At 43.1% G+C, this 27,632-nt stretch overlaps 1 protein-coding gene and 1 long non-coding RNA gene across 3 annotated transcripts in view; one reads left to right on the forward strand and one right to left on the reverse strand.

The window, feature by feature from the left end:
• Window positions 1-1,651: 1,651 nt before the first annotated feature.
• RGL1 (ral guanine nucleotide dissociation stimulator like 1) overlaps window positions 1,652-27,632 on the reverse strand; it is a 77,559-nt gene continuing 51,578 nt past the window's right edge. For both annotated transcript variants that reach the window (XM_035332739.1, XM_035332740.1), the window contains exons 6-18: window positions 26,127-26,251; window positions 25,281-25,496; window positions 20,885-20,988; window positions 19,649-19,733; window positions 17,160-17,249; window positions 13,581-13,667; window positions 12,345-12,377; window positions 10,759-10,880; window positions 9,786-9,875; window positions 7,623-7,809; window positions 5,503-5,757; window positions 4,259-4,373; window positions 1,652-3,674 (exon numbers count right to left, since the gene is read on the reverse strand). In XM_035332739.1, the coding sequence (XP_035188630.1) occupies window positions 3,487-3,674; window positions 4,259-4,373; window positions 5,503-5,757; window positions 7,623-7,809; window positions 9,786-9,875; window positions 10,759-10,880; window positions 12,345-12,377; window positions 13,581-13,667; window positions 17,160-17,249; window positions 19,649-19,733; window positions 20,885-20,988; window positions 25,281-25,496; window positions 26,127-26,251 (1,697 nt within the window). In that variant the 3' untranslated portion in view covers window positions 1,652-3,486. The remainder of the gene's footprint in view (window positions 3,675-4,258; window positions 4,374-5,502; window positions 5,758-7,622; window positions 7,810-9,785; window positions 9,876-10,758; window positions 10,881-12,344; window positions 12,378-13,580; window positions 13,668-17,159; window positions 17,250-19,648; window positions 19,734-20,884; window positions 20,989-25,280; window positions 25,497-26,126; window positions 26,252-27,632) is intronic.
• LOC118170485 lies at window positions 3,670-10,133 on the forward strand. The gene is made up of 4 exons (XR_004752740.1): window positions 3,670-3,755; window positions 4,713-5,850; window positions 5,962-6,163; window positions 8,971-10,133. It is a non-coding gene; the product is annotated as an uncharacterized LOC118170485 (long non-coding RNA).

Genomic DNA, 27,632 nt, shown 5'->3' on the forward strand with positions numbered 1-27,632 from the left:
GGGGGTGCCTTGTGCAGCCCTGGGCTTGGGGGGCCTGGCTCAGAGCAGGCAGGCGGCTGTGGTCAGACTGGAGAAGCCGCACATGAAGTTGCAGGGTGAGGAGAGTGCAGCCTGTTGTCTGATGCCAGGTACGCATCTTGAAACTGGGTTTCTGTTAGCAGAACTTAAGTGGTAGGGATTTGCCAGGCAGCTTGGGGAAGCAAGGAAGGCTTATTTTTTTTTTTTTTTTCTTCCCTCCCTTCCTCACATCAGGTTTTTGCTTTGCTGTGAAACATCTGTGCTAAGCCCCAGGAGGCGCCAGCTGATGAAAACCACCCAGCAAGTGCCTACTGTGCTGAGGCTGGTGACAGACCAGAGGAAGGTAGAAACAAGTCTGACAAAGAGCGAGTAGCATGACAGCTGGAAAAAAGCAGCTTGCTTGCAAGAAAGGTTACAATGACAGGCCCTAAAAATGATTATCTGCAGTAAGACTGCTTATAACCTAACAACTCTCTCTTTGCTTTTGTTTAAGAAGTGCTATTTACAGTGAAAAATAGGGCAATGCGAAATTCGTAGTTCACCAATACATTGTGTATATCCTGAAGGAAGCCAAACAGGCTTTGTGGTCGTTGGTTCCTAACCCTGCGTCCATCTCCCCTGTCCCCCACCCCTAGGTAACGAGAAAAAGAAAAAAGCTGCAGCATAAATTGAGAGTATTCCTTCTTTTGCCTTTGCTTTGCAACATGTGAGTGGCTCTTTAGTGACAAAGACAACTTCCCCGCCTCACAGCCTGCAGCAGATGGTTGCCGGTAGTTTCACGCATCTTGCCGGATGTGAAATGGCAGGTCAGCCGCAGGAGAGCCGCGAGGGGACGAGGCACAGCAGCTGTGATGCAAACACCCCCTTTTTGTACTGTTGTGCAGGCAGCAACAACAAGGGGTTGTGAGGCCAGGAGAAAAAAGGGCAAAGATGGACCAGTCAAAACTTTTTTTTTTTTTTCTTTTTTTTTTTTTTTGTATTAACTTGCTGCAGAAATCATTCAGTGACCCGAAAGAGAATGTGGTCATGAAAAAGTAAAATGTGTGCATAGGTGATGTTCCCCAGTTAGTTGCAACAGAAACATTAAACAGAAAGCTCAGGAAACAGTATAAAATATTCCATAGAAAGCAGCAGATCGGTGTGTTTGTGATGGACGTGCTGGGATGGCTTTTGCTTTGCTGACATTTACCTTTAGCCCTCAGCAAGTTCCTTGCATTCCTGCAGCGTGACTACGGAGGGCTCCTGTGCAGCTGCTGCCACTCGGGGCAGTGCAGGTGAGAGAGCGGTGACTCAGAAGCTGTCAGGGTAAGATTATTTTTTTTAAACTACGGTGATGCTGGTGGTGGTCACAAACCATACAGAACTGCTGCTTAGGGGGATGTCGAAGAGGGGAACAACGCTGAAGGAAGACTAGCTAAAAAGGGACGGCTAAAGGTAAGAATAAGCTGAAACCCTCTCCTTCCAGGTCCGCAAATGGAAGCTGGGTTGTGGGAGCTGGAAGAAGCTGAGAACAGTTGAAACAATAAATGTGATGATGGTGAAGGTGTGACAGTGACGGAAGGGGGTGTGAAACGTAAAAAAAAAAAAGCAGGAGTCATAAAATCTAAGAGAAGAAAGAGTAACTTCAGGCAACTATTAGTGAAAAAATGTTTATATACTTACTGTATAAAGATTACAGAAAGCAGTTAATTTTTTGTTTAAAAATATATAACCTTTTTTTGGGGGGGGGCTGTCATTTAAAAATCACTTTCAGCTTAATGTGGGCATACAACCTCAGAGTTAGCAACGCTGTAATTCACAGAGGATACGGAACAGACATCAATGCATGCTTACACAGTAATGCAAAGAGAACAACTTCTGTTGTAAACTTGTGCTAACTCTGGGCAAATGTTAAGGCTCAGTTATAAACTCCACATCATCACCCTATCACCAGAAATAGTTTGAGTTTTTGAACTACTCAGGCTATGAGCTGTATGGTGCTGCTTGTGACTAGAGGTCACAGTCATGTAGCCCTCTTCGTGTAGTGTAGAACATAGCACAACCCCCTGCTGCTTGTATCATGAGGTTATCACTGCTTGTTAAGTAATCTGAGCCCCATTTTGAAAATGGCAGCTACAGAACTGGTGGAAAAAAGCCTCAGGCATGTGTAAAATTCAGTATTTGAGTTTATTTGAACTAATACTAATGTATCTCAGAGACAGCCTGTTCTGTAAGGGCTGTTTACAATCCAATGTCTCATTTATGGCTTTTTAAAATCAAACCTCTGTCTTTTGAAGGAAGCCTGTACTCTGGGAAGAGACTCTAGAAAGATGTTACTTAAAGTTTCACAGAGAGCAGATGCTTAAATTCTTTATTCCAGCTGAAAGAATGTACCATGTCAGGAAATTCATTTAATAGATGTATATAAAGAGCAAGAGAGGTGGTTGGAGATTATGCATAATAATGCTACAACTATATAAATCTCTGTTTGGTTGGGGTAATGCTAAAAACCTGGCTATTTCCTCTCAATATCCACTTTTAAAATAAAAGGCTTGTAGTTGCCTCTCATGGAATGAAACGTGGATTAATGCAGGCAAAATTTTGCTCCTGAAGAGTGATTGCACATTACAAAGAGGTACATCAGTCATTTCAGAGCACATGCAAAAGGCATCGGTTTCTGTTGAGTGGGTTAGCAAAGCAAAAGGAAAACCGCCCTGCCAGTGGCATTAAGACAAGCCCCAAATCTACAGATGTAGTGTTTGTTGCCTTGTTCATTAACAAGTCATGACATTCATCTGAAAGCAAGCGTGGTCCATTCTCTTAATGTTCTTGGGGGGGAAGGGTAATTTTCTGGCTTTGACCGAGTGCAAAAAAGAAGGGTGCCAGCAGTGTGCCAGCAATATGCGCACTTGTAGTTACTTCTTCCTTCTCCAGAGATGAGTATTTTGGGGACTCACCCACATTGCTTTTTCATGAATACAAATGCCTCCGGAGGCAGCAGTGGCTAGTGGCACCCAGTTCACCCATACATTCTGCAAACCAGTGCTCTCCTGCTTGCTTCTGGCAAAACTGCATTGTGGCTTTTCTTCTCCAGTTTTATAAAAATAAATTTAGGCGTTCTTGTTCTGTGTAATACTGGCACAACAAAAATGTTTTTTCACAAGAAAAGTTAGGCGTATGTGGTGTTCCGAAGACAAAAACGTTGCAGTCCTGTTTTCCCCTCTAAATGGGGCTCTCACCTTCCTAGGCTAATGTGCAAAACAAAACAAAAATCTTAGTCCGGACTGTCTCATAAATCCATGTCTGTCCAGCTCCAGGGGAGGAGAGACACAGCTCTGGCTGTAGGTCTACCAAATGCTCACTTTGCATTTGTCTCAAATATTTTCAAAGTTGAATACTGACACATTCATCTGCTGCAATTCTGTAATACTGGATGGTAGTAAAGGTACAGTCCTCATTCAGTTCTCCTCAGTGTGGCCTTGCTCCCCCTCAAAGTGTAATTTTGCTGTTCCTGTTACTCCAGCACCCCCGTTTGGCAGTTCTGGGGAGGGTCAGGCTTGACCGACTCCTCATTTTCACCTCCTCATCGACTGAAGCTTTTTTCCGCAGGATGAAATCGAAGTTCACCTGGCTGTTCATGGCATAGAACACGTTGGCGCTGTCTGGTATCACCAGCTCTGCAACAAAGGGACAAGAGCAAGTGTGAATTTATGGTATTGCAAACTGCCGAAGGAAAGGCAGGGAAGAAAGGGAAGCTGGTGAGTACATGCACACAGACAGCTGGGGCAGTGTTCCCCCCTCCCCTCCCACCCCCCATTCTGCTGCCCCTCTTCAGCCTGCAAAAAAAGCAGGTGAAGAGTTACGGAGGACAAGAGCCGGAGGCCAGACCCAGGCCAAGTCCAGCTGGGCAGAGGCCCTGACAGCCTCCGCTGGGAGTGGCTGCGCCAAGAACTACCTGCTTGCATGGCCTGACAGCACAGCAGGGATCTGGCCAGACTGTGCTCAGGGAGCGCGAGCAGCTGCGCTTCAGGAGGTCGCTCTGCCATCACAGCACACACACACACAGAGGCCTGCCTGTAGGAAGTGGTGTGCTGACAGGGGCTGTGCTAAATCACCCCCATGCATCAGTTATCTAGGGGTTTATTCTCACTGGCAGCTATAATAACACATCTGTGGCAGTTCCACAGTTGCCTCACATTTTACCCCTTCCTTTAGAATGACACACAACTTTTCAAGTAGAACCGGAGTTCTGCTTCCCTACCTTTATCCTCGGAGATGACCTGTACGAGCTCATACTCCTCAGCTGCATCAGATTCCAAGTTGTGCTTTGACATAGCTCTCTGGATGACAGCAGGCGTTTTGTCTTGGCTAGTTAGCTGGAAAGACAGATTTGTAATGAGAAATTCTGCTTACTCATTTATTATATAATGATCTAGTGATTAGTAGAGGCCTGTCTTTTTGTACCCCACTTGGTCTTGCAAAAGATTTTAGGGAACTGAGAAATGACAATGGATCAGTAATGAAGGAGTAGATACTAAGAGGTGATACGTGTGATATTTGGTGGTGGTGTTTTTTCTAATTCAAGAAGACAGGTACTGTACTAGCAGACAGCACTAAATCAGTGTCTGCTCCTCTGAGCAACTGCTCTGAGAGATGCTTTTTTCTTACTAGCCATAAACTTCTACATAAATATCCGTCCTATCTGTTGTTTGCAGACATCAATTAATCTGTGCTAAATACCTTCTTTGACATTCTGCAAAGAATTTTGGCCTTGTAACTTTATGTACTGTCTGCTGTGGAGGTGCAGTGTGCCCAGAGCAGACACAAGGCTTGCTCCAGCAAGGGAGGAGTTGGCTCTTGGTGGCGGAATGTGTCAGGCCCCCAGGGAACTGCTCTTTGCCATTTGGAGAGGTCAGACCATTAAAACTGTGAAATAGCTGAATGTGGAAAAAAGTGGTTTTTGTTGTTGTTGTTTTTTTTTTTTTTCCCAAAAGCCTGAGGGACCCAATAGAATTTGCTCAGCAGCTGAATCTGTCTGGAGAGATCAGCAGTGGGCAAGTCACGTCACCCCAGGCCCTGCACTCTCTCTGCTCTTGGCCTGGCCCTGCCGCTGTCCATCCGTGGAACCACATCAAGGGAAAGGTGGGAGCTGGTGCATTTTGCGCCCACAGCTGCAGCCTTTCCACTACTCCTTGCAGCTGCGTGCAGCACTGCCTCCCTCTCACAGCAGGAAGTAGTGAAGGTGTCAGTCAATAGGGGCAGAGGGGCCAGGAAGAGTCCCAATTTAAAGATCAAAAAGTGCCACGATACTCTGTTATATTCAAACCTCTTGTTTGTACCGTGCTCCACATATTTTGAATTTTAACATTTGTCATTTTTACTTTCAAGCCAGTTCTGCAGCTGGCTCAGCTAACAGGTGTTTTCAAAACAACAACAAAAACCTGTGTGTTTTAGCAATCACCCAGAATGAAAAACAAGAGTGGTTTGCTGTTCCACACTGCTCACCATGATGCTCTTGTACATATTGCCGTTGTTGTCTTCTACGCTGATGCGGATGATGCACGTGTCTTCGTTCTGCTGGTTGTAAGCAGGAGGCAGTACTGTTGAGGTAATGGATGTCACAGAGATAGAGCGCTTGTGGATCTTGGGGTTGGAGGACAAGAAGGGAGGGGATGAAATTACATTGGTTAAAGATGACACCCCTGAGGAAGATGTGTCCATGGAGTGGATGGAGGAACAGGAAGAGGAGGATTCTGAGAGCTGTACAACAGAAGGAAAGAAAAAACACAGAAACATGGCATTATGTTTGTGTGCAGGGTGTCATTCTGGAGGAAGAAGCTGAGAAAGCAGGAGGTGCGTACAAAACCTCAGTGATCTGCACTTTGTCCAGGCTGGCAGGGGTATTCAACACCTCCAAAACTTGACTTGATTGATTTCACTGTTTTAATGCAAACTTGCTTCCAGGTCTATGTACTGGACATGCCGTGTGCTGCTTGTTTTCCCACTGCTCTCAGGAATAGCTGGCCAGGAGGTGGCAGCAGAAACAAAGAATGAAATGAAGTTGTGGGCTCCCAGCTGGGGACAGTTGTGGGAAGAGCAGAGTGCCATGCCACTGCTGCTTTGCAGCGAGTCCCAGCCTTTACATGGGGAACTGGACTCAAAACTGGTATGAAACACTGTCCCACCTCCCTGTCCCCCCTCCCCACCACCACTGTTCTTTGAATGTTCTTTCTGCCTCCTTTTTGCCGTGCTGCTCAGGGTTTCACCTTTCCCTTCATCTGCCTTGCTCAAAACCTGCTGACAGGATGGTGCCTCTCCAACTTGCTCATCAAATCCACCGCAACAACTAATCAGCTAAACTGTTTGAATAGTTTAGATGTATGCCAGTGTCTGGAACCTCATCTTCCATTTGGTTAAGAACATTAAGTGCAATTTAATTTAAAATACCATCAGCTAATACCCAATACACCACTCTTTAGCAAAACATCCCTAAAAAGGTCTTCAGAGCATTTTAGTACAAAAAAGGAAGTGTCTGCTGGTAGGAAAGACCTTGTTGTGGTTCGCCACCATCAGATCCTGTCTGCTGTTTTCCTGCCTTTATAATTTGCCTCTCTGGAAGGTAGTGGAGCATGCCTGGCCCAGCTGCTGTCAGCATGGACCCACAGAGCTTCATCGTTACACACGTGTTGCGGGGGGATGTCCTGGCTGTTAGTGTGCAGGGTGTGGGGCTCTGCCAACCTCCCCCCCCAAAAAAAAAAAAAAAAACTAAACAAGAAAAAGGCTGGTGAGCTGTGACCTCTCTGCCAATCACGTGGCCAAGTGCAGCTGCCCCAGGGTTACGGTGCTGTCGCTGACACGCACCAGCTCCCCTCCCCAAAGGAGATACCACCTTTGGCAGAGCGCAAGCAGATCTGTACTGCAGGCAGGCTTTCCTCAGGGAGTACACAGCTGCTAAAATCACGTGGGCTTACCCAGATACAACCCCTTCAGCTGCTTCAGCATGATGAATGTGGCAGCAGGCTGATAGCCACAGTGCAACTTGTCAAACTTGAGCTATCCTAGGAGGAAATGAGCAGCTGCTGCTCTTAACTCCTATTCAGATGATCCCATCTCTTGTTTCCTTTGTTTTTGTTTGAGCTTATAAAGCCTCCTGTCCCCATCACTGCTAACGTCACACTGCTGTGTGCTGGCAAAAAGTGCTGCCATCTGCAAGCGTGATGCTCAGGCTCTTCACCCCAATTCCTGTGGGCTCCAAGGTAGAAATGCTGCTAGTCTGCCCCCACCCCTCTCAATCAGTGTGGTGGGGGAATAAGAGAAAAATTAAACTCATGCTCTTCCAGGGCCTCATCTAAAACAAAAAACCATCATCAGGCACCAGAAGAAAATACGGTTTTAGGGAAGGAAAACTGTGGTCTGCCTTGTATCCTGGCAACACAAAAGGGATTATGCAAAAACTGACTGGACTGCTTCCATTTTTACACATTTATTTTTAGACTTTCCCCCATTCCACTAAAAGCAGCACTCTAGTCAGGACTAACAGGCCTGGGAAAACATCTAGTTCCTGCCCACAGTATGGACGGGCTGTCTTGGTGTAATTTATGCCAGCAATGAGTCCCAGACTGTACCTTTTTCTGAGGCTCATCAGGAGTGTCTATGGGTGTGATGCAAACTTCCTCAGACTCCGAGTGATTAGACTCGCACGACGAAACGCTGACCGAGTCCATGCTTTCACCAGAGCTCCCACTCGGAGTAGATTTGGGTTGCTCTTTGGTGGGTGTACTATTGGTGATCACCTCGGATCCTAGGAACAGTCTAGTGTAGAAAACAAAGAGTAACAGTGAGTAAAAGTGGAACAGAGCTGGGTTGAACAAAGTTGTCCTTTGGTTCACAATCTTTCATACCATTTTGTTTTTCTGTCTTGAGTGGCCTATTGTTTTCTTTTCCTCTACATTGTTTATATGATTTGTCAAGAGAGTTTGTTTAACACAATACTTTCTTGACCATAAGTTCCAGCTGCAAGACCAAAATCAGAGCTAATGCCTTAATATCGTAAGTGAGGCTTCTTTTCAGTCTTTTTAACTTTTGGACTCACTTGCCAAAAAATGATTGATTGTAAATCATCCATTTACAAACCTAGGTAAGAGGCTTGGCAGCTCGCTCTGCCTTACTGACTTGTGCATGCTGCTGTCACAGCCCTGTTCCTCTGACACAGGTCAGCTCCAGACATGCTCAGTCGCTGCAAGCAAATGACAAAGCGTGTGACAGGTAATGTAGGCCATGTACTGGGGAAAGGTCTTCAAAAGGCAGGTTCATCTCTGCTGCAAATTTTTTCACTCAATTAAGGTGCCACAGATACCAGTTTCTCTCTAAGAGTCTAAACGGACATGTACACAATGAGGAGATCGCAAGAAAGTGTAAATTACAGGCTCGCCTTGTCCGAAACTCATTTCTAAATGCGGGTCAAGTAATTTTAAAGGAGTGTCAAAGGAAACAAGTTTGTATAATATATAAGGTAGAGAAACAAGGTGACTTGGATATTATGTCAGCAAGCAGCTAATTATTTAAAACAATTTAGAGTGGTAGCTCCAGGATAAATTATGTCAGTCTTTTCTGCAGTATTTATTTGCAAAATACATTCAGACTGCAGATGAAACAGTAATTTAAACAAAGACTGCACAGTGCAAACAAAGTTGATAGTATGGTAAATTAAAATACTAGAGCCCTGAAACACAGCCAGAAATTAGAGCCTAATCAGCAGCAACGATTGTTACGCACAGTTTAGGCATGCACCAAAAGAGACTTGTGCAAGGCCACTGAGAGTTGAGGCACTGCTTTGAAAGCTCATGGTCTTATCACAACCAACTTGCATGGACTAAACAAAACACTTTCCAAACAGCTCCCCACGTTTCATTTTTATTGTTTTGCAGATCAGAATGCAAAACTTCTGATAGAAAAATCTTTTTTTTCTTTCAGAGCCTAACCTGCAGTAGTGCTGCTCTGAAATGAATGGCTGCTCGTTCTTATGAGGAAGCCAGGTACAAGAACCAAGTGCTCTTAAATTAATTTTCTCCCTCATTTTGATGATGCCACTGATACATGGGAGTCTCTTCATATCTCCTCTCACATCAGGTTCAAAATTCTCACCTTTAAGATATTTTTCCTTTGGCTCTTGATCTCTGCTTTCATTGCCTGTAGCTTTCCCTGAATTCCTGCTAGTCCGTTGTTTCCTGCGTCTGCTTAGCTGCGTGCCCCTGTTCTTCACCTACCTCCTGTCTGAATCTTTAAGCTATTAGACTAAATTGGACCATGGCCCTATGGTTATTTCCTTCTCTAACCTGAAGGCAGTTAGGCTGATTGTTTTTCTTATCAATGCCTTTTTGCCAACCTTAATTATCACATTAAAATCCTGCAAGAAGTTTTTGCATGTGTGTAGTAAGTTAGATTAATGATAGACCAAACTTGATCCTCATTTACTCTGTTTTGCTACTGCATTCAGGGAAGCTACCGCACAATAGATACTGAATTTATAATTCACCACTAAAACTGTTCCTTCTTTGACACTTTAAAAAGTCTTATTTGTTTCTAACCTCTTTCATCATTAATAAGCCTTATGATTAGTTATAACAATAGAAAAGAACAACTTCAGATAGAACTGAGTTTATAGCTGGTGGTGTCTCCTTAAAGTAATACAGTGACGAGGTTTTTCAGCTGGTGAAATGAGTACTGCTTGTTTAATTTATTCTGGTTTGTATTAACATGCCAAAGGCCACTAGCCCAGTCATACTCACAGGCTGAGCCTCTTCACCATGCTTTTCCGAGGTTTTGGTGACGTGGTGCTGGTGTCAACAGCTGCTTCAATCTCACATGAAAGGCTGTAACTGCAGAACAGAGGCCACTGGGTTAATTTTTACAGCTAATACCATTAGTTATGTATGTCAAAGTAGCAATATTCAAGACATTTGAGAAGTCTTCAGTTATTTCCACTTCACAGAAGGTTGCAACCCCACAACGAGGATCATAGCTCTGTCCACATTTTACCACAGTAAAGGGGTTATTTCAATCCTTTAGAATAGTTTTAAAGACTAAAAAACTGCTTTTTTTGAGTGACGTTCATCATTTTATTTAAAAAAACAAAACTTACAAACTATTTAACATGAATCTAGGACAAGCTGACCTGGTTTTTGACCACAACTCTTAGTACAATACAGTATGCATAAGACTGTGCTAATTCTCTAAGACAGTGCAGCGGCATGGTATTCAAATATCTAATGGAGATATTAAAATGCTGTAAATAAGTTGTATTAGGTTCGTCTAGCAGCGTGTGCAATAGCACAGAACTCAGCAGGGCTGCAAACACGAGCCCAAATGCCCAGGATCCATGATCCATTTCTCTGGTGAGAGCTCAGTGAGGTCTGTGTTGCCGTGGCTACCTGCTATCTGCATCCAGCGCCTGGGGCCTGCATCTCAACATCCCTTGGGATCATCTTCTGAGTGTGCGTCTGGGTGTACGGACAGGCCAGACACAACAGACTCTCATATTTCAAAGTCAGAAACCACATTTCCAATCTCAAAACTAAACCCTGCTAAGTGTTGGACAGGTTTTCTAGAACTGTTTAGCCGCAAGCAGATATATTTCCGTATTTCCACTATCTGGGAGCAGCAGTATATTTAAGTTCCTGTAAGAGGATATCTGAAAGCTGCTCATCCAGGTGGACATGGGGTAAGAAAAGCCTCCTTTGCCAGCTGGATTGGGACCCTTACCTCTCCTCCTCGGTTAAAAGCTGCTGTCTCCTGAACCATTGTATGAATTTTTGGTCTGGTGTCATGCAATAACTGTTACATGCAGATTGCAAGAGCTTAATTTGGGCAATTACTTCAAATTCCTAAGAAATAAACAAACAAGAATGCTATTTAGAAAACAAGATAAAACCAGACTCATTCATATACTAAACACATGCAACAACAGATCCAGGAGAAACTTAGTATGACCTCGGGTTCAGTTTTAGTTGAGTAACTATTTCAACAAACAGTTTACAAACAATGAAATCTGCCTTTTTTCCCCCCAGCAGCCTTAAAATGCATTGAAATATGAACATTTTATCAAAGACACACAAATCAGAAGACAAACACAAGGAATCATACTTCACCACAGAGCTTTTCCCAAGTACTAATCCAAGTGCAGCATCAGCGCAAACCGGCCGAACAGCAGCACTGCAGTTTGTCCTCCAGGAGCAAGGGTAGCACAGGTCACAAGTTCTTCAAATTACCCCACCTGCTCATCTCAGCCCTCCACTGGCTGGACCAGGGCTGAAAGAAGGGCTCTGTACTTGGGTGGTTCTCAGCCAGGGAGTAGGGGTAACAATTAGGGTGGCTGTGATGAAAGTCGAGTCTGACTCTCCTTGGCTTTGAACTTGAGCACTCACACTTGCACCAGGTAGATAAAATGCTACCCCTGATGTGTGCAAATGGAATGTGTCACTCTTATGTAACTCCATTTGTACACACACTTTGCCAAAATAATTCTTAAAAACTCCTCATGTCAGAGTGGGTTATAGGATCAGGATACAGCAATGGAGCTGAGCATGCAGCGTGGTTCAGAGGGCAGCTTTGCTGCTGGTTTGTACGAAGCTGAACTGATGACCAAAGAGAAGCTCATGTATCTCTCATCATTGATATCCTGAGCTGTGCAGTTATACATAAAAGACAAGTCCAAGAAGTGGTCTATAGATCTGCGAATCCTTTATGGAAGGAAATAACTCCATCGTAGCCAAATCCAAGTCTGCTTTCAGGCCCCAGAACGGAGATCTGGCACAACTTGATTCAGATAGATGTGACCCTAGTACCTCTGCTCCTGCATAGCATTAGTTACCTCTGAGCAACAGGGATCAGGCTGAAAGAAAAGACTAATACCATGTATTTCCCAGTCCCATGTACCTAGTTCACTCTCTGCAGCCTTTTACCTACGAAACTGTATTTCTGAAAAGCAAAGGTCTTGTGCTACCAGGTCTGATTCATTCTCAACACAGGACGTAGGCATACACATAGAACATCATGAACATCAAGCTCAGGGAATGTGTATGTCCCAGATGTAAAACCATGGAAGTGGTCTGCAGCTCTTCTTCCTTTTACTGTACACATCTGAAAACAAGGTTCTCTTTCTGCACCACCTGTCACAGCTTGGTGTGGGCTCTCAGCAATTCAGGGATCTACTCTTTCCTCACATACAAGCAACTTACATGAAAATTAGTAGCTGTTGTATATACCTGAGCAAAGATAACAGGCCTCACCAAAAGAATTCTCTAGATGAGGGCATGAGTAAACTAAAAATCACAGAATATTCAACTTACCCTTCGTCTCTTCTCAAAATTAATCAGGCCACCCTGTTGGAAGCAAAGAGAAAGGATCAGAGTAGAAGAGCACGTGCTCAGTTGAATTTAATCACAAACAGGATGAAGTAGCTACACTAACATAAAGCACAGACCTGCCCTGAGCAAGGACCTTCTAAAAATACCTGTTTCCCAATCAGGTAAAAACCACAGCAGTCATATATATATATAGGTCATATAAATATATACATATACACATATATATGTATGAGTCTCCAAACAATATCTGTCCCCATGGCCTAAAATGCATGCAAGAAACAAACTGGGCTTTTGCCTATACTGTAAGTTTAGCAGTGTTCCAGTGGGCTTGAGGAACACCAGCTCAACAGAAAGCACGGACAAATGGGAAATTGCCAAAAAGAAAATGGATAAATAGCAACTCTACTCAGGCCTGGCTTACTGCAGTTTTGCAGAACAGACTACAAACAAATCATCAACAGTTACCAGCTCAGGCTGAAGTGTATTTGCTCATTCCTATCATAATTATCAGCACCAGCAAAATGAAGGCTGAGTGCCTGCAACATGGCTCCTCAAGTATCTGCATTAATTGGGGCCTGATTTGCAAAGGTGTCTAAAAACCTTTGAAACAAACACTTGAAAATTGGCCCCATCCTCAGTTAAATCCTCTGTTAAATGACCAGACTCCCTTGCAGTCCTTTTTCCCTTCCTGTGCTCAATCGGTGTCCCCCTGCTTGTTCTGCTAAAGAGAAATGAGAAAAGTCTTTAACCACTTTAGGGCTCAAATACATCTCAGTAAATACTGAAGCACTTCAGCGATGCCTCTGAAGCACCAAATTTGTGATTCTGTGTGCTTTACCAATTCTTCACAGACATTTTTACACCTAAAACCTTGTTTTAGAAAAATAAAACACAATAGTGGAATGCCACCTTCTTTCTTTCTTCAAATTTTCTAACCTAGGACGATAAGACAAAATGCAATGCTGAGCTTGTCTGTTGAAATAAATGGCATTCTTAAATTCACACAAGGTTCTTGGTGCTAATAAAAATGCATATCCCCTCCTCTTTTTGGAACCAGATTCTTCCAGTTTTGAGACCCACACAAGAACACAGTAAAGACAAGAACACAAGAACACAGGAACACATGCAGACAGCACTGTAGAAGATACACAAATACATGCAGTCAGCGCCAAGCAGGCAGGGAGAATAGTTAGGATTCAAAAAATTACCCCAAAATACCTCAATATAGTCCTGAAGGGCTGTGTCCAGCATGGTGAGATCAGTGAGGAAGGTACCCAGGTAAGGCACTGTGCCTTGCATTACTCCCTGGAAATGATCAGAGCAATGTTGGATTGACTGAGAAATGGTAATATTTAGAATGCTACAATATTACTGTATAAAAAAAAAAAAAAAAAAAGGAGTTTGCTTAACAAAACTGTGGTCTTATAAATGAAGTTTTCTTTCATTGTAATTCCCTTGGTATCAAACCTAAAATTTAAATGAAATCCTAATGAGAAGCAGGATGCTCTCATTAGTGCCTTTCTATTGCAATATTGTCATCATACATTGATTTTTAATGATCATGAGGAAACCTGGCTTGTGGAAGGAGCACTGAGCACTGGTGGATGTGTTCCCAGTTACCTGCTACAAAAGAGAGGGATGGGGAATGGTGCTGGCTAGCTCGTGTGTAGGGTTTCTCTTTTTGCTTCATCCAGTGGGTTCTTAATGATATTGCTTTAGCATATGACAGTCCAGTCACACAGAACCACAGATTTTTTTTGGTCCAAGAAAAATGAACTTCTCCCCCTGCCATTCCCTGCATTTTAATTACTTAGCATTCACATTTTAACTTTCTAGTCTGCTACCAGTTGTAGAGTTTGGGCTGTTTCTACACTTGTGAAGGGAATGCTTGTTCCTACCATCCAAAAGAACCTGTATTTTTTCCAGTCAAACTAAAAGACAAATAAAAAATCATATTCAGCAGTTTTGCCTCCCTATCCCAGATTTCTCTTCCTTGTCCTTTAAAATCTTTGCCAACTTTGAGACAAAAGCCATTTTCACCAGCAGACTGGAAAACAGATTTTACAAAGCAATCTCTGTAAAAGTCCATAAAATTTTCAAGCTATCATGTCAGAAGCTTCATGAGTCTGTTTAGAAGTAAATGAGATTTCTGCTCTAGCCAGAGCTGATTCTCTTTATCACAAGGATCCCATTATTTACATTGCATCTTTTACTAAATGAAAACTGTAGCTTGCCCCGTTACTCTCTAAAGGATAACAGGAGTAGTTGATAGGCTTGTAGGAGAGAAACAAGACAGTTGAAAGTGATGAGTACATGTTTATATTCATCAATCATTTGTTACTCTTTTATATGACAAGGTTAGTAAATCTCAGGGAGACCTGAAAATAAGCCAACCCTTGCTTCAGCATCCATCCTGAACAGCTGGTTTGGATGGGAACAAATGCAAGTGGGACAGGAGTAGCACCTGTTTATCCCGTCAGGGAACAGGAGAAGCTTGGTGCCAGGAAACATACTGTGGCGCCTGCATACATCCAACAAATCCTGAAATTTTGGAGGTTTCTCAGTATGAGATCACTGAACACACTGGACCTGCTGATGCTTTGCACAGCCATTTCCTTCAGCACTTCAGTACCAGGCAGGCACTACTGGAGTAAAAGTGCTGGGATGCACTGCAGCCCACAGCTGGCACAGCTTGGCAGCATGGCACAGGCCACACAGCATGTGCTGGACGCAGCAGTGTACCACCAATGCAATTCTGTAACTGTTTATACATCCAGATGTTTGCACGTGTGAGGTGGCCTACACATATACATATGCACACACACACTGAGGATGTATATATCACAGAATGACAGAATCATCGAGGTTGGAAGAGACCTCCAAGATCACCTAGCCCAGCCTCTGACCTAACACTAACAAGTCCTCCACTAAACCATATCCCTAAGCTCTACATCTAAACGTCTTTTAAAGACCTCCAGGGATGGTGACTCAACCACTTCCCTGGGCAGCCCATTCCAATGCGTAACAATGCTTTCAGTAAAAAAGGTCTTCCTAATATCCAACCTAAACCTCCCCTGGCACAACTTAAGCCCATTCCCCCTCGTCCTGTCACCAGGCACGTGGGAGAACAGACCAACCCCCACCTCGCTACAGCCTCCCTTCAGGTACCTGTGGAGTGCAATAAGGTCGCCCCTGAGCCTCCTCTTCTCCAGGCTAAACAGTCCCAGCTCCCTCAGCCGCTCCTCATAAGACTTGTTCTCCAGACTCCTCACCAGCTCCCAGGTCCTTCTCTGCCAGGCAGCTTTACAGCCACCCATCTCCCAGCCTGTAGCTCTGTTTGGGGTTGTTGTGCCCCAGGTGCAGGACCCGGCACTTGGCCTTGTTGAACTTCATACCGTTGGCCTCGGCCCATCGGTCCAGCCTATCCAGATCCTCCTGCAGAGCCTTCCTACCCTCGAGCAGATCGACACACGCACCTAACTTGGTGTCGTCTGCAAACTTGCTGAGGGTGCACTCGATCCTCTCATCCAGGTTATTGATAAAGATATTAAAGAGAACTGGCTCCAGTACTGAGCCCTGGGGGACTGCGCTAGTGAACGGCCTCCAACTGGATTTAAATCCATTCACCACAACTTTTGGGACCGGCTACCCAGCCAGTTTTTAAACCAATGAAGCGTATGCCAGTCTAAGCCAAGAGCAGCCAGCTTCTTGAGAAGAACGCTGTGGGAAATGGTGTCAAAAACCTTGCAGAAGTCAAGGTAGACCACATCCACAGCCTTTTCCCTCATCCAGCAAGCATGTCACTTTGTCATAACAAAGTTCGTCAAGCAGGGCCTTCCTTTCATAAACCCATGCTGACTGGGCCTGATCGCCTGCTTGCCCTGCAAGTGCCACGTGATGACACCCAAGATAATCTGCTCCATGAGCTTCCCTGGCACTGAGGTCAAACAAACAGGCCTATAGTTTCCTGGGTCTACCTTCTGGCCCTTCTTGTAGATGGGCGTCACATTTGCTAGCTGCCAGTCGACTGGGACCTCCCCTGATAGCCAGGACTGCTGATAAATGATGGAGAGCGGCTTGGCCAGCTCTTCTGCCAGTTCTCTCAGTACCCTCGGGTGGATCCCATCTGGCCCCAACAACTTGCGTACATCCAAGTGCTGTAGCAGGTCGCCAACCATTTCCTTGTGGATTATGAAGGCCACATCCTGCTCCCCATCCCCTTCCACCAGCTCAGGGTACTGGGTATCCAGAGAACAACTGGTCTTGCCGGTAAAGACTGAGGCAAAGAAGGCATTAAGCTCCTCAGACTTTTCCTCATCTCTCGTCACTAAGTTTCCCCCCGCATCCAGGAAAGGATGGAGATTCTCCTTAGTCCTCCTTTTCGTGTTCATGTATTTATAAAAACATTTTCTGTTACCTTTAACAGCAGTAGCCAGACTGAACTCCAGATGAGCTTTGGCCTTTCTAATTTTGTCCCTACACATCCTTATAACATCCTTATAACCTTCTGAGTGGCCCACCCTCTTTTCCAAAGACCACAAACCCTCCTTTTTTTTCCTAAGCTCTAGCCACAACTCTTTGTTCATCCAGGCTGGTCTTCTTCCACACTGGCTGGTCTTTGGGCACGTGGGGACAGACCGCTCCTGAGCCATTAAGATTTCCTTCTTGAGAAGTGCCCAGCCTTCCTGGACTCCTCTGCCTTTCAGAACTGCCTCCCAAGGGACTCTGCCATATCACCAATTCTAGGGTTAATCACATACCAGTTCAGAAAGGGGAGGAAAAGGACAGCAGACGCACCATATCTTTTTGAAGTTGAAGTCGCCTCTGAGTTCTTTTCTGATTTTCTTTCACACTGCTGTCCAGATTTGCAAATTTGGATGTTCCTTCCTGTAAGGGAAGTAAAAGGCAATTAATGGAGGAGCAAAGTGGTAAGTTGGCAACTACATTTGTGTAAAATAATTGGAAATACATTTAACCAGTCAAGCTAGATTAGCAAAACTATTTGCTATGCAAGTAAATGTGTGTATATGTGCATGTGATGATTTTCTGGGTCTCGAGCACTGCTTGGTAATTTTGGAAAAATCCCACAGGATGACCATAGGGGAACTTTTCTGCAAAATACTTCTACTCTGACCAAATCTAAATGCTATTGCAAAACTCCTGAGAGTTTAAATCAGAGAAGCTTAGGTATACTTCAGGTGTCCAGATGCTTCTCTGAACTCCATTCTGACACTCAAGCTCAAGATTTCTGTTTAATTTCCTAATCGGGACTGCTATAAGAAAACATCTCTATCTTATGTAATGCTTTGTTGTTTTTCTTATGCCGCAACACAGAGATCCAGCAACTAACCTCTGTGGCTTATTGACTAATCCAAAAACATGCAGGAAATGGAAGTAATAGGTTTTGATCTCCACAATTCCTATGACTGGATGAGCTATTTCACAATAGATCTGCACCCTTTATTTCCCTGGATCCATATGGGATGCGGCAAGTTACTGTTATTTTTTTCCAGTGGCCAGATAGATGTGGCATGAATCATCAATGTCTTTTTAAGCTTGCAAAAAACAACTGCCTGCACTTGTAAAGAGCCTCCCATTACGCTCACTTCTCTCAGTCACAGTTAATGAACAGATTGATTAAACTCTGCCTTTCCTTCCTCGGCTGAAAAACAGAAGCAAATAAAGAAGGGATATCAATGTCCTGAAGATACTGACAGGTAAATGAGATTCTCTAGCAGCAGCCAATGGCAGGCAGGTCCAGAAGCAGCTGCAGCTCGCAGCAGAGACGTTGTCTGGGGAGAAGAGAACAGAGCTCTCCCTCTGTGCCGTACAACCCATTTCATATGGCACTTTGTCTGCTCTGCACTTTAATTTGCAGGTTGGATAGGCAAGATCAAATACAGCTTCCCTGCAGAGACTATTTATAGTGAAACAAAACAAAGACTTTAAGGATACAGTGGACATTAATCCTCCAATCATTATAAATCGGTCCAAGATGAGAACCAGGAGAGGGGTGTGAGCTAATTCTTTGGAATTTTCCTCCTCTGCTTTTAAAATGTTTGGCAAATGTACTTACAGCACCTGAAGAGAATGATTTGGTGGGAATCAGAAGGTCTGGGCTTGGATTGGGCTGCTATTCTCTCTTTTTAATATTTAGTCCTATAAGCTGTTCCAAACACACATTTTTAAAACTGAGCTACAGGTCAATCATAAATGGATGATAAACAACAGACTGACAGGTTTGAATGCGCTCACCCACCGTTCCAGAGTTTCAGCTATCAAGGCAATGGGGTAAGGTGCAAATGCCAAGTAGACTGGATAGAACTGCCAAAAAGTAAACTAGTTAACTGGTTTATAGAAACTTTTTATGTAAAAAGAAAGCTTTGCTACCGACACATTCCCTAGTTTCCAGATAATTTAACCTTTCCTTGCTATTATTTCTCACTCCTTTCAAGCTCCTGAGCTTGTCGGGGTTTGCCCAGGATAGCATAGGAGTCACTCTGTTTCAGACAGAGCCTGCTTTGTTGGCCATCTGGCCACACACAGAGCAGGAAGCCTGTTCCTTCGAGATTCCCAGCCCTGTTTTCTAGTTCCAAGAAAGGTACGGGATAGTTGGATAAACATCTTAGTCTAATTCCTCAGTGGCATTGTTCCAGGGAAGTAAAAGTCACTATAGTGGTGCAACCCAGTTGAGTTGTTTGGAGCTGCTTTCTACTCATCAGTGCAGACTCAAGCCTTTCCAGAACTGCTCAGAGGGTGCATAAGCTCACCACTCTGTACAGAGCACTATAGAGCCAACATGCTAATTTGTAGCTCATCTCAATAAAATTACACTGTGCAGCACCTGTTAACTCTGGTTGTGGCTCCAGTGCTACACAGGTACAATGCGGCACACGCAGCTGTCCTTGAGCTAGGCATCGCTGTGTCCAAGGGAGCATGACCCACCACTGAACCACAGCAGCCTGACATTCGGTGTGGGGGGCTCCCAGAGTGATGACAGTCCTGACCCACTTTATTGTGAACAAATCAATACAGGATCTGTGCAGCTGCAGCCTGCTGTGTGGGTATCCAAGTTCAACAGGCTAATGCTGGTATAGCACTATTTCAGGGAAAATTAAATCACTTCTCATCCAAGCAGAAAACCCTAAACTTACAAGCTACAGATCAGTCTTCCCTGAAGCACTGCATACAGTAGCTTTGGAAGAGATGAGCTTTGGCAGCTGGCTGGAAAAGTGGCTAACTTCAGCTTTGAGATTACAAACCTTGCAACTCAAGCTAATTCTCACCTTCATTAGCAGCTCCCTACTTGTCAAATAATTGTCATGATCTGAGAAGATATCAGACAGCTCTTCGAACATCAGCATTCTGTCCCTGTACAGGAAGAGTTGAATCATTCAGATTATTAGTATTTTAAATCTGATCATATTACTGTGCAGCTCTTTTTCTTCATGAACTGGTAATAGCAAAGCATGTAAAAGATAACAACACCATGATGCATTCAAGGAGATGCTGCACATCTCCTAGGAACCTTTCTGAGACCTGGTGCTCTCAGAAAAGCCTGAGCTCTATTTGACAGTGTCATAAAACCTATGGGTACTCAAACTCTGAGCAGGGTTTTCAATCATGCTAAGATACAAAATTCTTGTAAGAAAGCGGATAAATGGATACACAAAGGAATAGAATACTAGCTGAGATCTGCATTCCAAGTACTTCATTTTTGCCTTGTTTCATGCTCTCAGTAAAGTACAAGAATTTAATATGTAAGTCCCTTTCTATTGCCCAACACTGCAAACTCAAGACAGCACTATTTTAAACATTTCAGTGGAACATTTTGAACATCCAGTAGAAGGAAAAAAACAGGGGAAATGCAGAAGCACACTTCATGGCAGAGTGACAGTTTTCTTTGTTTATTGAAGAAAAAGGAGAGAAATCTGTTCTTCCCAACAGAATTAGCAGAACAACATCTTTCCTACACAGAGATTTCTGGTAGCATGCACTAAATACTCCAATTGCACCAAAAGGTATTCCACTGTAACAAATATTATTTTAAATACAGATCTGAATTTTGTAGTTTGGGGATATATTTTAAGGAAATCTCAGGATAAGGAGAGAGCTTGTAGGAACCTGGACCTCCTCCAACTTAATGGGAGAGAAAACAACAGGCAGCTACCGTGGTGCCGTTCTGCTGGCCTGAGAGCAGTGTGCATGAGCTGGGAAAGCAGCTAGTCCTGTATTTTTCAAAATAGGCTGTGGAAGATCCACTATGCTATAAAGTGGCTATATGCCACGGTCCCTGAAGGCAGGCTGTTCTCTCAATATCAAAGAGGGGCTCACAGCATTCAGACCCAAAAAAGGGTTCTGAGCCTCACAGGAATGACAGGTTCTTCTGAAAGAGAACCAATGTTCATGAAGGAGAGTGGGAAGACCAAGAAGATCATGAAGAAAGGAAGAGCCCTGAACTTTTTGTCTTTGTCTGGGGCTAGCCACAGGAGCAGACAGCAAGGGAAGAGGGGGAGGCTTACTTAGGAACTGACGCCCAGGTCTTCTTTAGCCGATAGATGGAGTTGGACTGCAGTGCTGAAACGATGGCCCTCAGGGAGGAAAAATTCTTCAGGATCCTACATTCCTGTGAAAGGAGCGGTTAGAAGTACAGGGGCGTTAAATATCAGTATTATGGCTAGGTTAGTGCTCTTCTGTTTGACCGGTGTCATGCTTGCTACATATTCTTACTCCAAAGCAGGCAGCTGCACAAATACTGAGCATCAAAAATATCACCCCCCTTCCATTCACTGAACACTTTATGGGCTTTGACACTTATTTCTTGTTTTCCTCACTTTCACATATTTGTGGTGATGTTGCAGTGTTACGGGTTCCAGTTCTATAAAAAAATAAAAGTTGAAATGAGCCCATGAAGCCAGGCTAAAGAGCACAAATGTTACGCTTCTCAAAAAGCCCTTTATAATTACCAATCCCTTTTACCCTTTAGGGGGAAAAAACAAGCTTTGCCTCTTTGTTGCATTTAAAATATAAACCTTCAATCATCTAAATGTCAATTAAAAAGAAGACATGCAAAGGAATAACCTGTTATTCAAGTATGTGCACCTTGTTAAAGAGAAAACCTTCCAAGTTTTTCCAGAGTTTCAAATCCTGACAGAAATTGGTTCATAGACATTTCTTATAGAGCTTCTCTATGGCAAAAGTCCCTGCGGAAAAAGACACAGAAAAACCTCATCCTCCAAAAGAAGAGCACAGCTTCCCATTAAAACAGATGGAAGCAAGGAAGGGGGAAGTCTGGCCTGTGACTCTTCAAGGGACTCCTGTAAACCCATCGGTGGTTCACGAACCACAGCATGGGTGCCACAGATGTAAGACAACTCTTGCAAATAGAAGCTCGCACAAGCAGGTGTCTGTACATGCAATTAAGCAGACAAAACACAGGCCAACTTGCCTGCTGCACGTAAATGACTGCATTCAAACTACAGTTCTGATTTTGCTAATTTTTATGGGCCTGATTATTTGCACTAATAAGACTAATTATGTCAAGTGTCCTTACAGTGAAAATAGACATAATTTATTCCCTTTAGAGCAATTTCTGCACAGGACTGAAAAAATGTAGAGCAAACTTTATATAAACTGAAGTCAGACCTTAAAATACCAGTATATATAACTCTGCTCATGAGTCACATTAAAATTGACAGAACAACTAAGGGAAGTATTTTTACTCTCATATATTTACTTAATACATATATTTACAACTCTGTGCAACTTACGAGGTTACATTTAACAAAATACGGTTTAGAAGATGACTGACGAGGCAGACTTTAGTTGAAGCAGGTTGGCAGTTAGGCTAGATAAAGACCAACTTAAGAGCATGTGGCAGGACACCCAGGACCTGAAAGCTGTTCTTGCATGGTGTGGAGCCAAAAAAGCCACATAACATGACAGACACATTTGAGAAGGAGACCCTTCTTTCTTCATGTTCAACTTGAAATTCAGGCTGGGGAGAATAATGGATTCAGAGACAAATCTTTATTTACTTTTTTTTAACGTATGACAGGAGTTCAGACTAAAAGCTCCAAGTTGGATCCATTGTGACTTAAAACTCATGTATAATTAAAACCTCATTAGGAATTCAATATTGGACTTTGTGTTCTCAATGTTTTAACTGACTGCTAAACTTCACCACACTTCCCCTCATATATATGTTTTTTTTAAACTGCTTTCAACAACTTTGTCTCATGCTGCGTCTTTCACAAGGGGAAAACCAGAAAGAATCCCACACAGCGCTCAAAAAGATCTTTGATTTTAAAAGTTCAGCATAACAGGTTATTAATGATTTTACTTTTTATTTTTAAAGAAAATATTGTGTGCATAAAATTGGCTGCTTCTGCTCAGGAACCTTAGAGGTAGGTGGAACAGGGAGAGCTAGCAGTTTATTCAGTTTTCCTTGTAATCTAAGAAACTCAGTGCAGAAGTCACAGATAAGTAAGGTGGAACTCCATGCTGCTAAGTTACAGTCAGTTGTCAGTGAATAACTGCACTTTAATGACTGGATTATTTTCTAATTTAAGCATCTCACTATTCAAAACACTCATTTGCATTCACAAAGAGCAACTTTCTTCAGAAGTGGGCAGCTGAGTATATTTGCAAGTAGCTATTTTACATATGTAATTATTCTGTATAGCATGCACATGCATCTTTCATGTGCTTAGCTAAGATGGAGAATGTAATTATGTGTGAACTAAATAAAGGGAGAGGTGCTGGCTTAACAGAGGTGGAGAACAAGGTTCTCCATTCACAGAACAAGGATCATGAGCGTCATGCCTGGCCTGGCTTCCCTGGGCCTTCCTGATGTCCCATGATGAGCAAGTAGCTGCTCCATGCTTGCTCACCCAGACTGCAGCTCAGCATGCCCCAAAAAGACCCCCGTAGCTGGTACATCTGCCAGCCAGAGATCTGCACACAGAAAATAGGAACCAAATGCCCCAATCCATTCACATGGGCTATCAAGCAGGCATCAGATGATAACAAAAACGAGTCAGCATGAGTGCCAAAACAGAGCTGAAAGACTACTTCCCCATACCAGTTTCCTGAACCATGCAGTTGCCAGAGCTTAGGTGCCAGTACTAACAAGGCTGCCTCTGGAAGGATAGAAGTGCATTGTCAAGGTTGGAAGGCCTCTGTCTGGCTTGAACTTTTTATGACTGCTTATTTTGTATAGCTTTGAAAGAATCCATGTGATTCTTAAAACCAAGTCAACTCACATCCATATTAAAGTGCTTTAATGTTCTTTTCATAAAGGAGACCTAGTTTAGTGCCAGCTGCCCAGTGCTTTGAAGGGGAGTTAAAAAGGTTACAGCGAAATAGAAGAGAGAAAATCTAAGAAATAAGCAAACTTAGCAAACTAGAGTTATGTAAAGGTGTGCTAAACTCTTTTGTGCAAAGATTACAAAACACAGACATCTCTTATAAAACAAAGGAATTGAAGCAAAAGGAATAACTTGTTAAAGAGAAATACAAGACAACGACAAAGCAGAAAAGCAAGAAGATGAGACTGGTGCCATAGTATGTATACCTCTACTTGTTCCTTCTGGTTACTGTTTCCACCTCTTTCTGTGCCCTCCCTTCCTCCCCCCCCCATTCATTTGTATATACAATGTAAACAGCAAGTCAGTAAGCAAATGACTTTTTGAACTTTTTTGTTCTGGAAACTTCTCCAGGCCAAACAATATTTCATTTTCCCCATGTTAAAAAGGTTACTATTTCTTCAAAGTTAGTTTTGTCTGCACTTACTTAAAATCTAGTATTTGACTTTCATATAAACACACACACACACACACACAAATGCGTATGTATGAAAACACAAACAGTTGTGCTATCTCCCACCATTCTGTCTTCAGCTCCAACAGGGCTCACAGATGCAGGGGAGGGAGCATGACGCTCACTCACTGAATATGGCCAAAGGCTGAATAAAGTGCAAAGCTCATTCTGACTGCCTACTGCCTGCGCCACTGCCGGTTCTTCATTCTTGTCCAACCTTCCTCTTAACATTTGGGTGATATCATAGAATCACAGACTGGTTTGGGTTACAAGGGACTTTAAAAGCATCTGGTTCCAACCCCCTGCCATGGGCAGCAACACCTCCCACCAGCACAGGCTGCCCAAAGTCCCATCCAGCCTGGCCTTGTACACTTCCAGGGATGGGGCATCCACGGCTTCTCTGGGCAACCTGTTTCAGTGCCTCACTTCCCTCACAGTAAAGAATGTCTTCCTAACATCTAACCTAAGTCTACTCTCTTTTAATTTAAAGCCATCACTGCTTGTCCTATCACTTCACTCCCTGACAAAGAGTCCCTCCTCAGCTCTCCTGTAGCTCCCTTTAGGCACTGGAAGGCCACTAAAGGTCTCCCTGGAGCCTTCTCTTCTCCAGGCTCAACAATCCCATTTAAACAATGGTTTAAAACCATTACCTCTTGTCCTGTCATTACACTGTCTGATAAAGTGAGTGTAACAGGGATCAAACACCACGTCACCTCTTTCACTAATACAAGCAGCATTTTCTTCCTAGGGAATTGAACTGGTTGTATTTATACCCATTTTACCATTAACGTTATATTATCAAGTATATGGCACTCTCCAGCTGCAGGGCACAGTATCTGTCTCATCAGTTAGTTAGCACTCCCATCCCTGCAGAGACCAGCATCAATCCCATTTCCACTGAGGGGGAGGAACTAGGGAAAGGAGTGGCGATATTTCATCTATTACCAAGAAAGCTGGTCCAAACCAGAAAGAATTGGAGCTAAGATGTTCACTGGCCTGGGGCCAACACATACAACCCCTTCCTCCCCTCCCAACAAATTCCCTCACTCCAAAGCACTTGCACAAGGAACATCAACAGTCTAGAAAAAAATGCTTTACATGTGCAATATGAATCCACTTCTCAATGATCTTGGCTCTCTGCTGTGTTTTGAGTTCCTTGCTCTTCAGGATAGTGCTGACAACACATTTGGTAACTGCATTGAACTGAGCAATGGTGGCTCTGATGGTAGGTGCCAGGTGCTTGTTTTCTTTCTTATCCCTTCGAGACCAGATGCATCCCAAACAGTGGTGGGGCACAACTTTCTTGAAGAGCTTCTAGAGTGAAATAGAGGTGTCTAAGTCAGCAGGATTCTCCTAGATCTCTATTGTCCACAAGAAACACATGTTCACAGTACAAATTAGATCTAATACTGGATTACAATGTAAATTTTTGTTTTCTCTTAGATTAAAATATACACTTTGGCATACTCTTCATAGGCTTGATGCCCTAGAAGAATTGCCAGCTAAGTAGTCCTGGGAAAATAAGAGACATCTTTATACAAGTTTCATGACAAAGGGGGGAAAAAAATTATGTAGTGGTATTTTGAAGCAAAATGATACAGACAGACCAAATCAGACTACTACAATTAGAGTACCTCTATATATTTAGGCCAGGCAGCAATATAGTCAAAATGTGGTATTTTTCGGTGTCAAATGTTGAACTTTGGAAGAAAAAAGACTACATAGTATACATTCAAACTTTTTTTTTTTTTAACCTGCAGAATGACTGAAGGAAGAAGCCCAGTGAATAAAGCAAGTTTGGGTAACCAAGCAGAGCTGTGTTTTCTAGCCCAAAACCAGACCTGTTCTGGACCACTATACTTATATTGAGATCATTTTTTTAAAAATTTAGAAGCCCAGCACTTTTTCCCCTAGCATTTCAAGTAGTACATGTACTCTACATACTGCATCCATGTATGTCAGCTGCTCCGCCACAAGGTCTTCTCGGAAAAAAGAGAATTCTTCTGGACTGCTAATCTCCATTTCCTCTTCATCATAGAGGTTACAGGGGGAAGTGCTTTGGAACCCATCTGTTCAGGATGGAAAATATGGCTTAGTAAATTTACAAAGCAAACAGTAAATCAAAGCAACCGTTAACTTATTTCAAAACATCAAACTTCAAAGTACATATAATAGCAGAACCCCCAGAAGGTTCTGTATGGTGTAATGTCCCACTGCGCTACATATTTTAGCCAGAAAAATGATGACCAGAATAGTAAGTTAAGGAAAAAAAAAAGGTGGAAGAAAAAGAAATATTACTCAAAATATTACATTAGGAATGTTCTTATATCCAGATTACTTCTCCCATACACAGAAGGAAAAGGAGACACCAGATTTTACTGGCACCATTTACACTTTCACAGGACTACACAGACAACGTTAAAGAGAGGCTGTTCCAGCACTGCACATCGTCCCTCTCTGGGAATTTTTCCCACTAAAGGGAATACACTGAGCATCTACAGCATTTAGCTGAATGTTTCTTTCAGGTTGCACGGAGCAGCAGCAAAAAGGCGCAAGAGGATAGCTCTCCTCACCAAGGGACCAGATCCTGTGCCAAAGGAAAGGGATTTCACAGATGTTCTCATGTTACCTTTTGGCTCCCACATGGAACAAAGCTGCATTAAAAAATAAATAAATATGCCCTTATTTCCCATGGTAGAGGAGGAAGTCGAACAGAAAATCCTTAAAATAAATCCTCTTCTTAATCCCTTTTACTGGAGGGCAACAGTAAGCACCAAAGAACAAAAAAAAAAAAATGGGACTTTCCCTCTTGTTGAAGATGAACAATGGAAGTACTGAGTTTACTACCAGTGAAATTTCATTAACGAAAACAAGCAGTGCATGTCAGAGTATGTTATGCAATACTTCGTATCCAATTAAAGCAGAACAAGCATTAAAGCAATAGAAGTAGATAGTGGTACTTCATCATGGTTTTTCAAAATACTTTTTTTTCCTTTCTTCGTTCATTTGCAAAACCTGAGCATCAAAACCTGCTACAGTTCTGATATAGCAAGTTATAACGACTGGCTGTATCCAGATTTCTATCTGTCCATTCCAACTGTACAATTTATTGACAGAGCTAAATGTGATAAATGGAGACCTCCATTTCAGTCTTATTTTTCTGTGGATGTTTCATAATAATATGATTAGCTAAATGGATTTTTACTCAGCTGTTAAAAGAGTTACACATTTTGGCCATGTAACTCATTATCCTTTCAGCTCATGACATTCATTTGAAAATCCTCACCACTGAGTTGCAATCCTACTCAAAAACTTGCTGTTGCCTTAAAATTAGGTCCTTGAGTGCAACCCAAGATTTTCCCTTTTTTTTCCATGCCTGTTTCTCCTTTCACTTTCACGTTCATAAACATGTAACCAGTCTTCTCCCTGCTTCCTAGAAAGCTGGGACCC

The sequence above is a fragment of the Oxyura jamaicensis genome, chromosome 8 (genome assembly GCF_011077185.1).
Source record: "Oxyura jamaicensis isolate SHBP4307 breed ruddy duck chromosome 8, BPBGC_Ojam_1.0, whole genome shotgun sequence".
Classification (NCBI taxonomy): Eukaryota; Metazoa; Chordata; class Aves; order Anseriformes; family Anatidae; genus Oxyura; species Oxyura jamaicensis.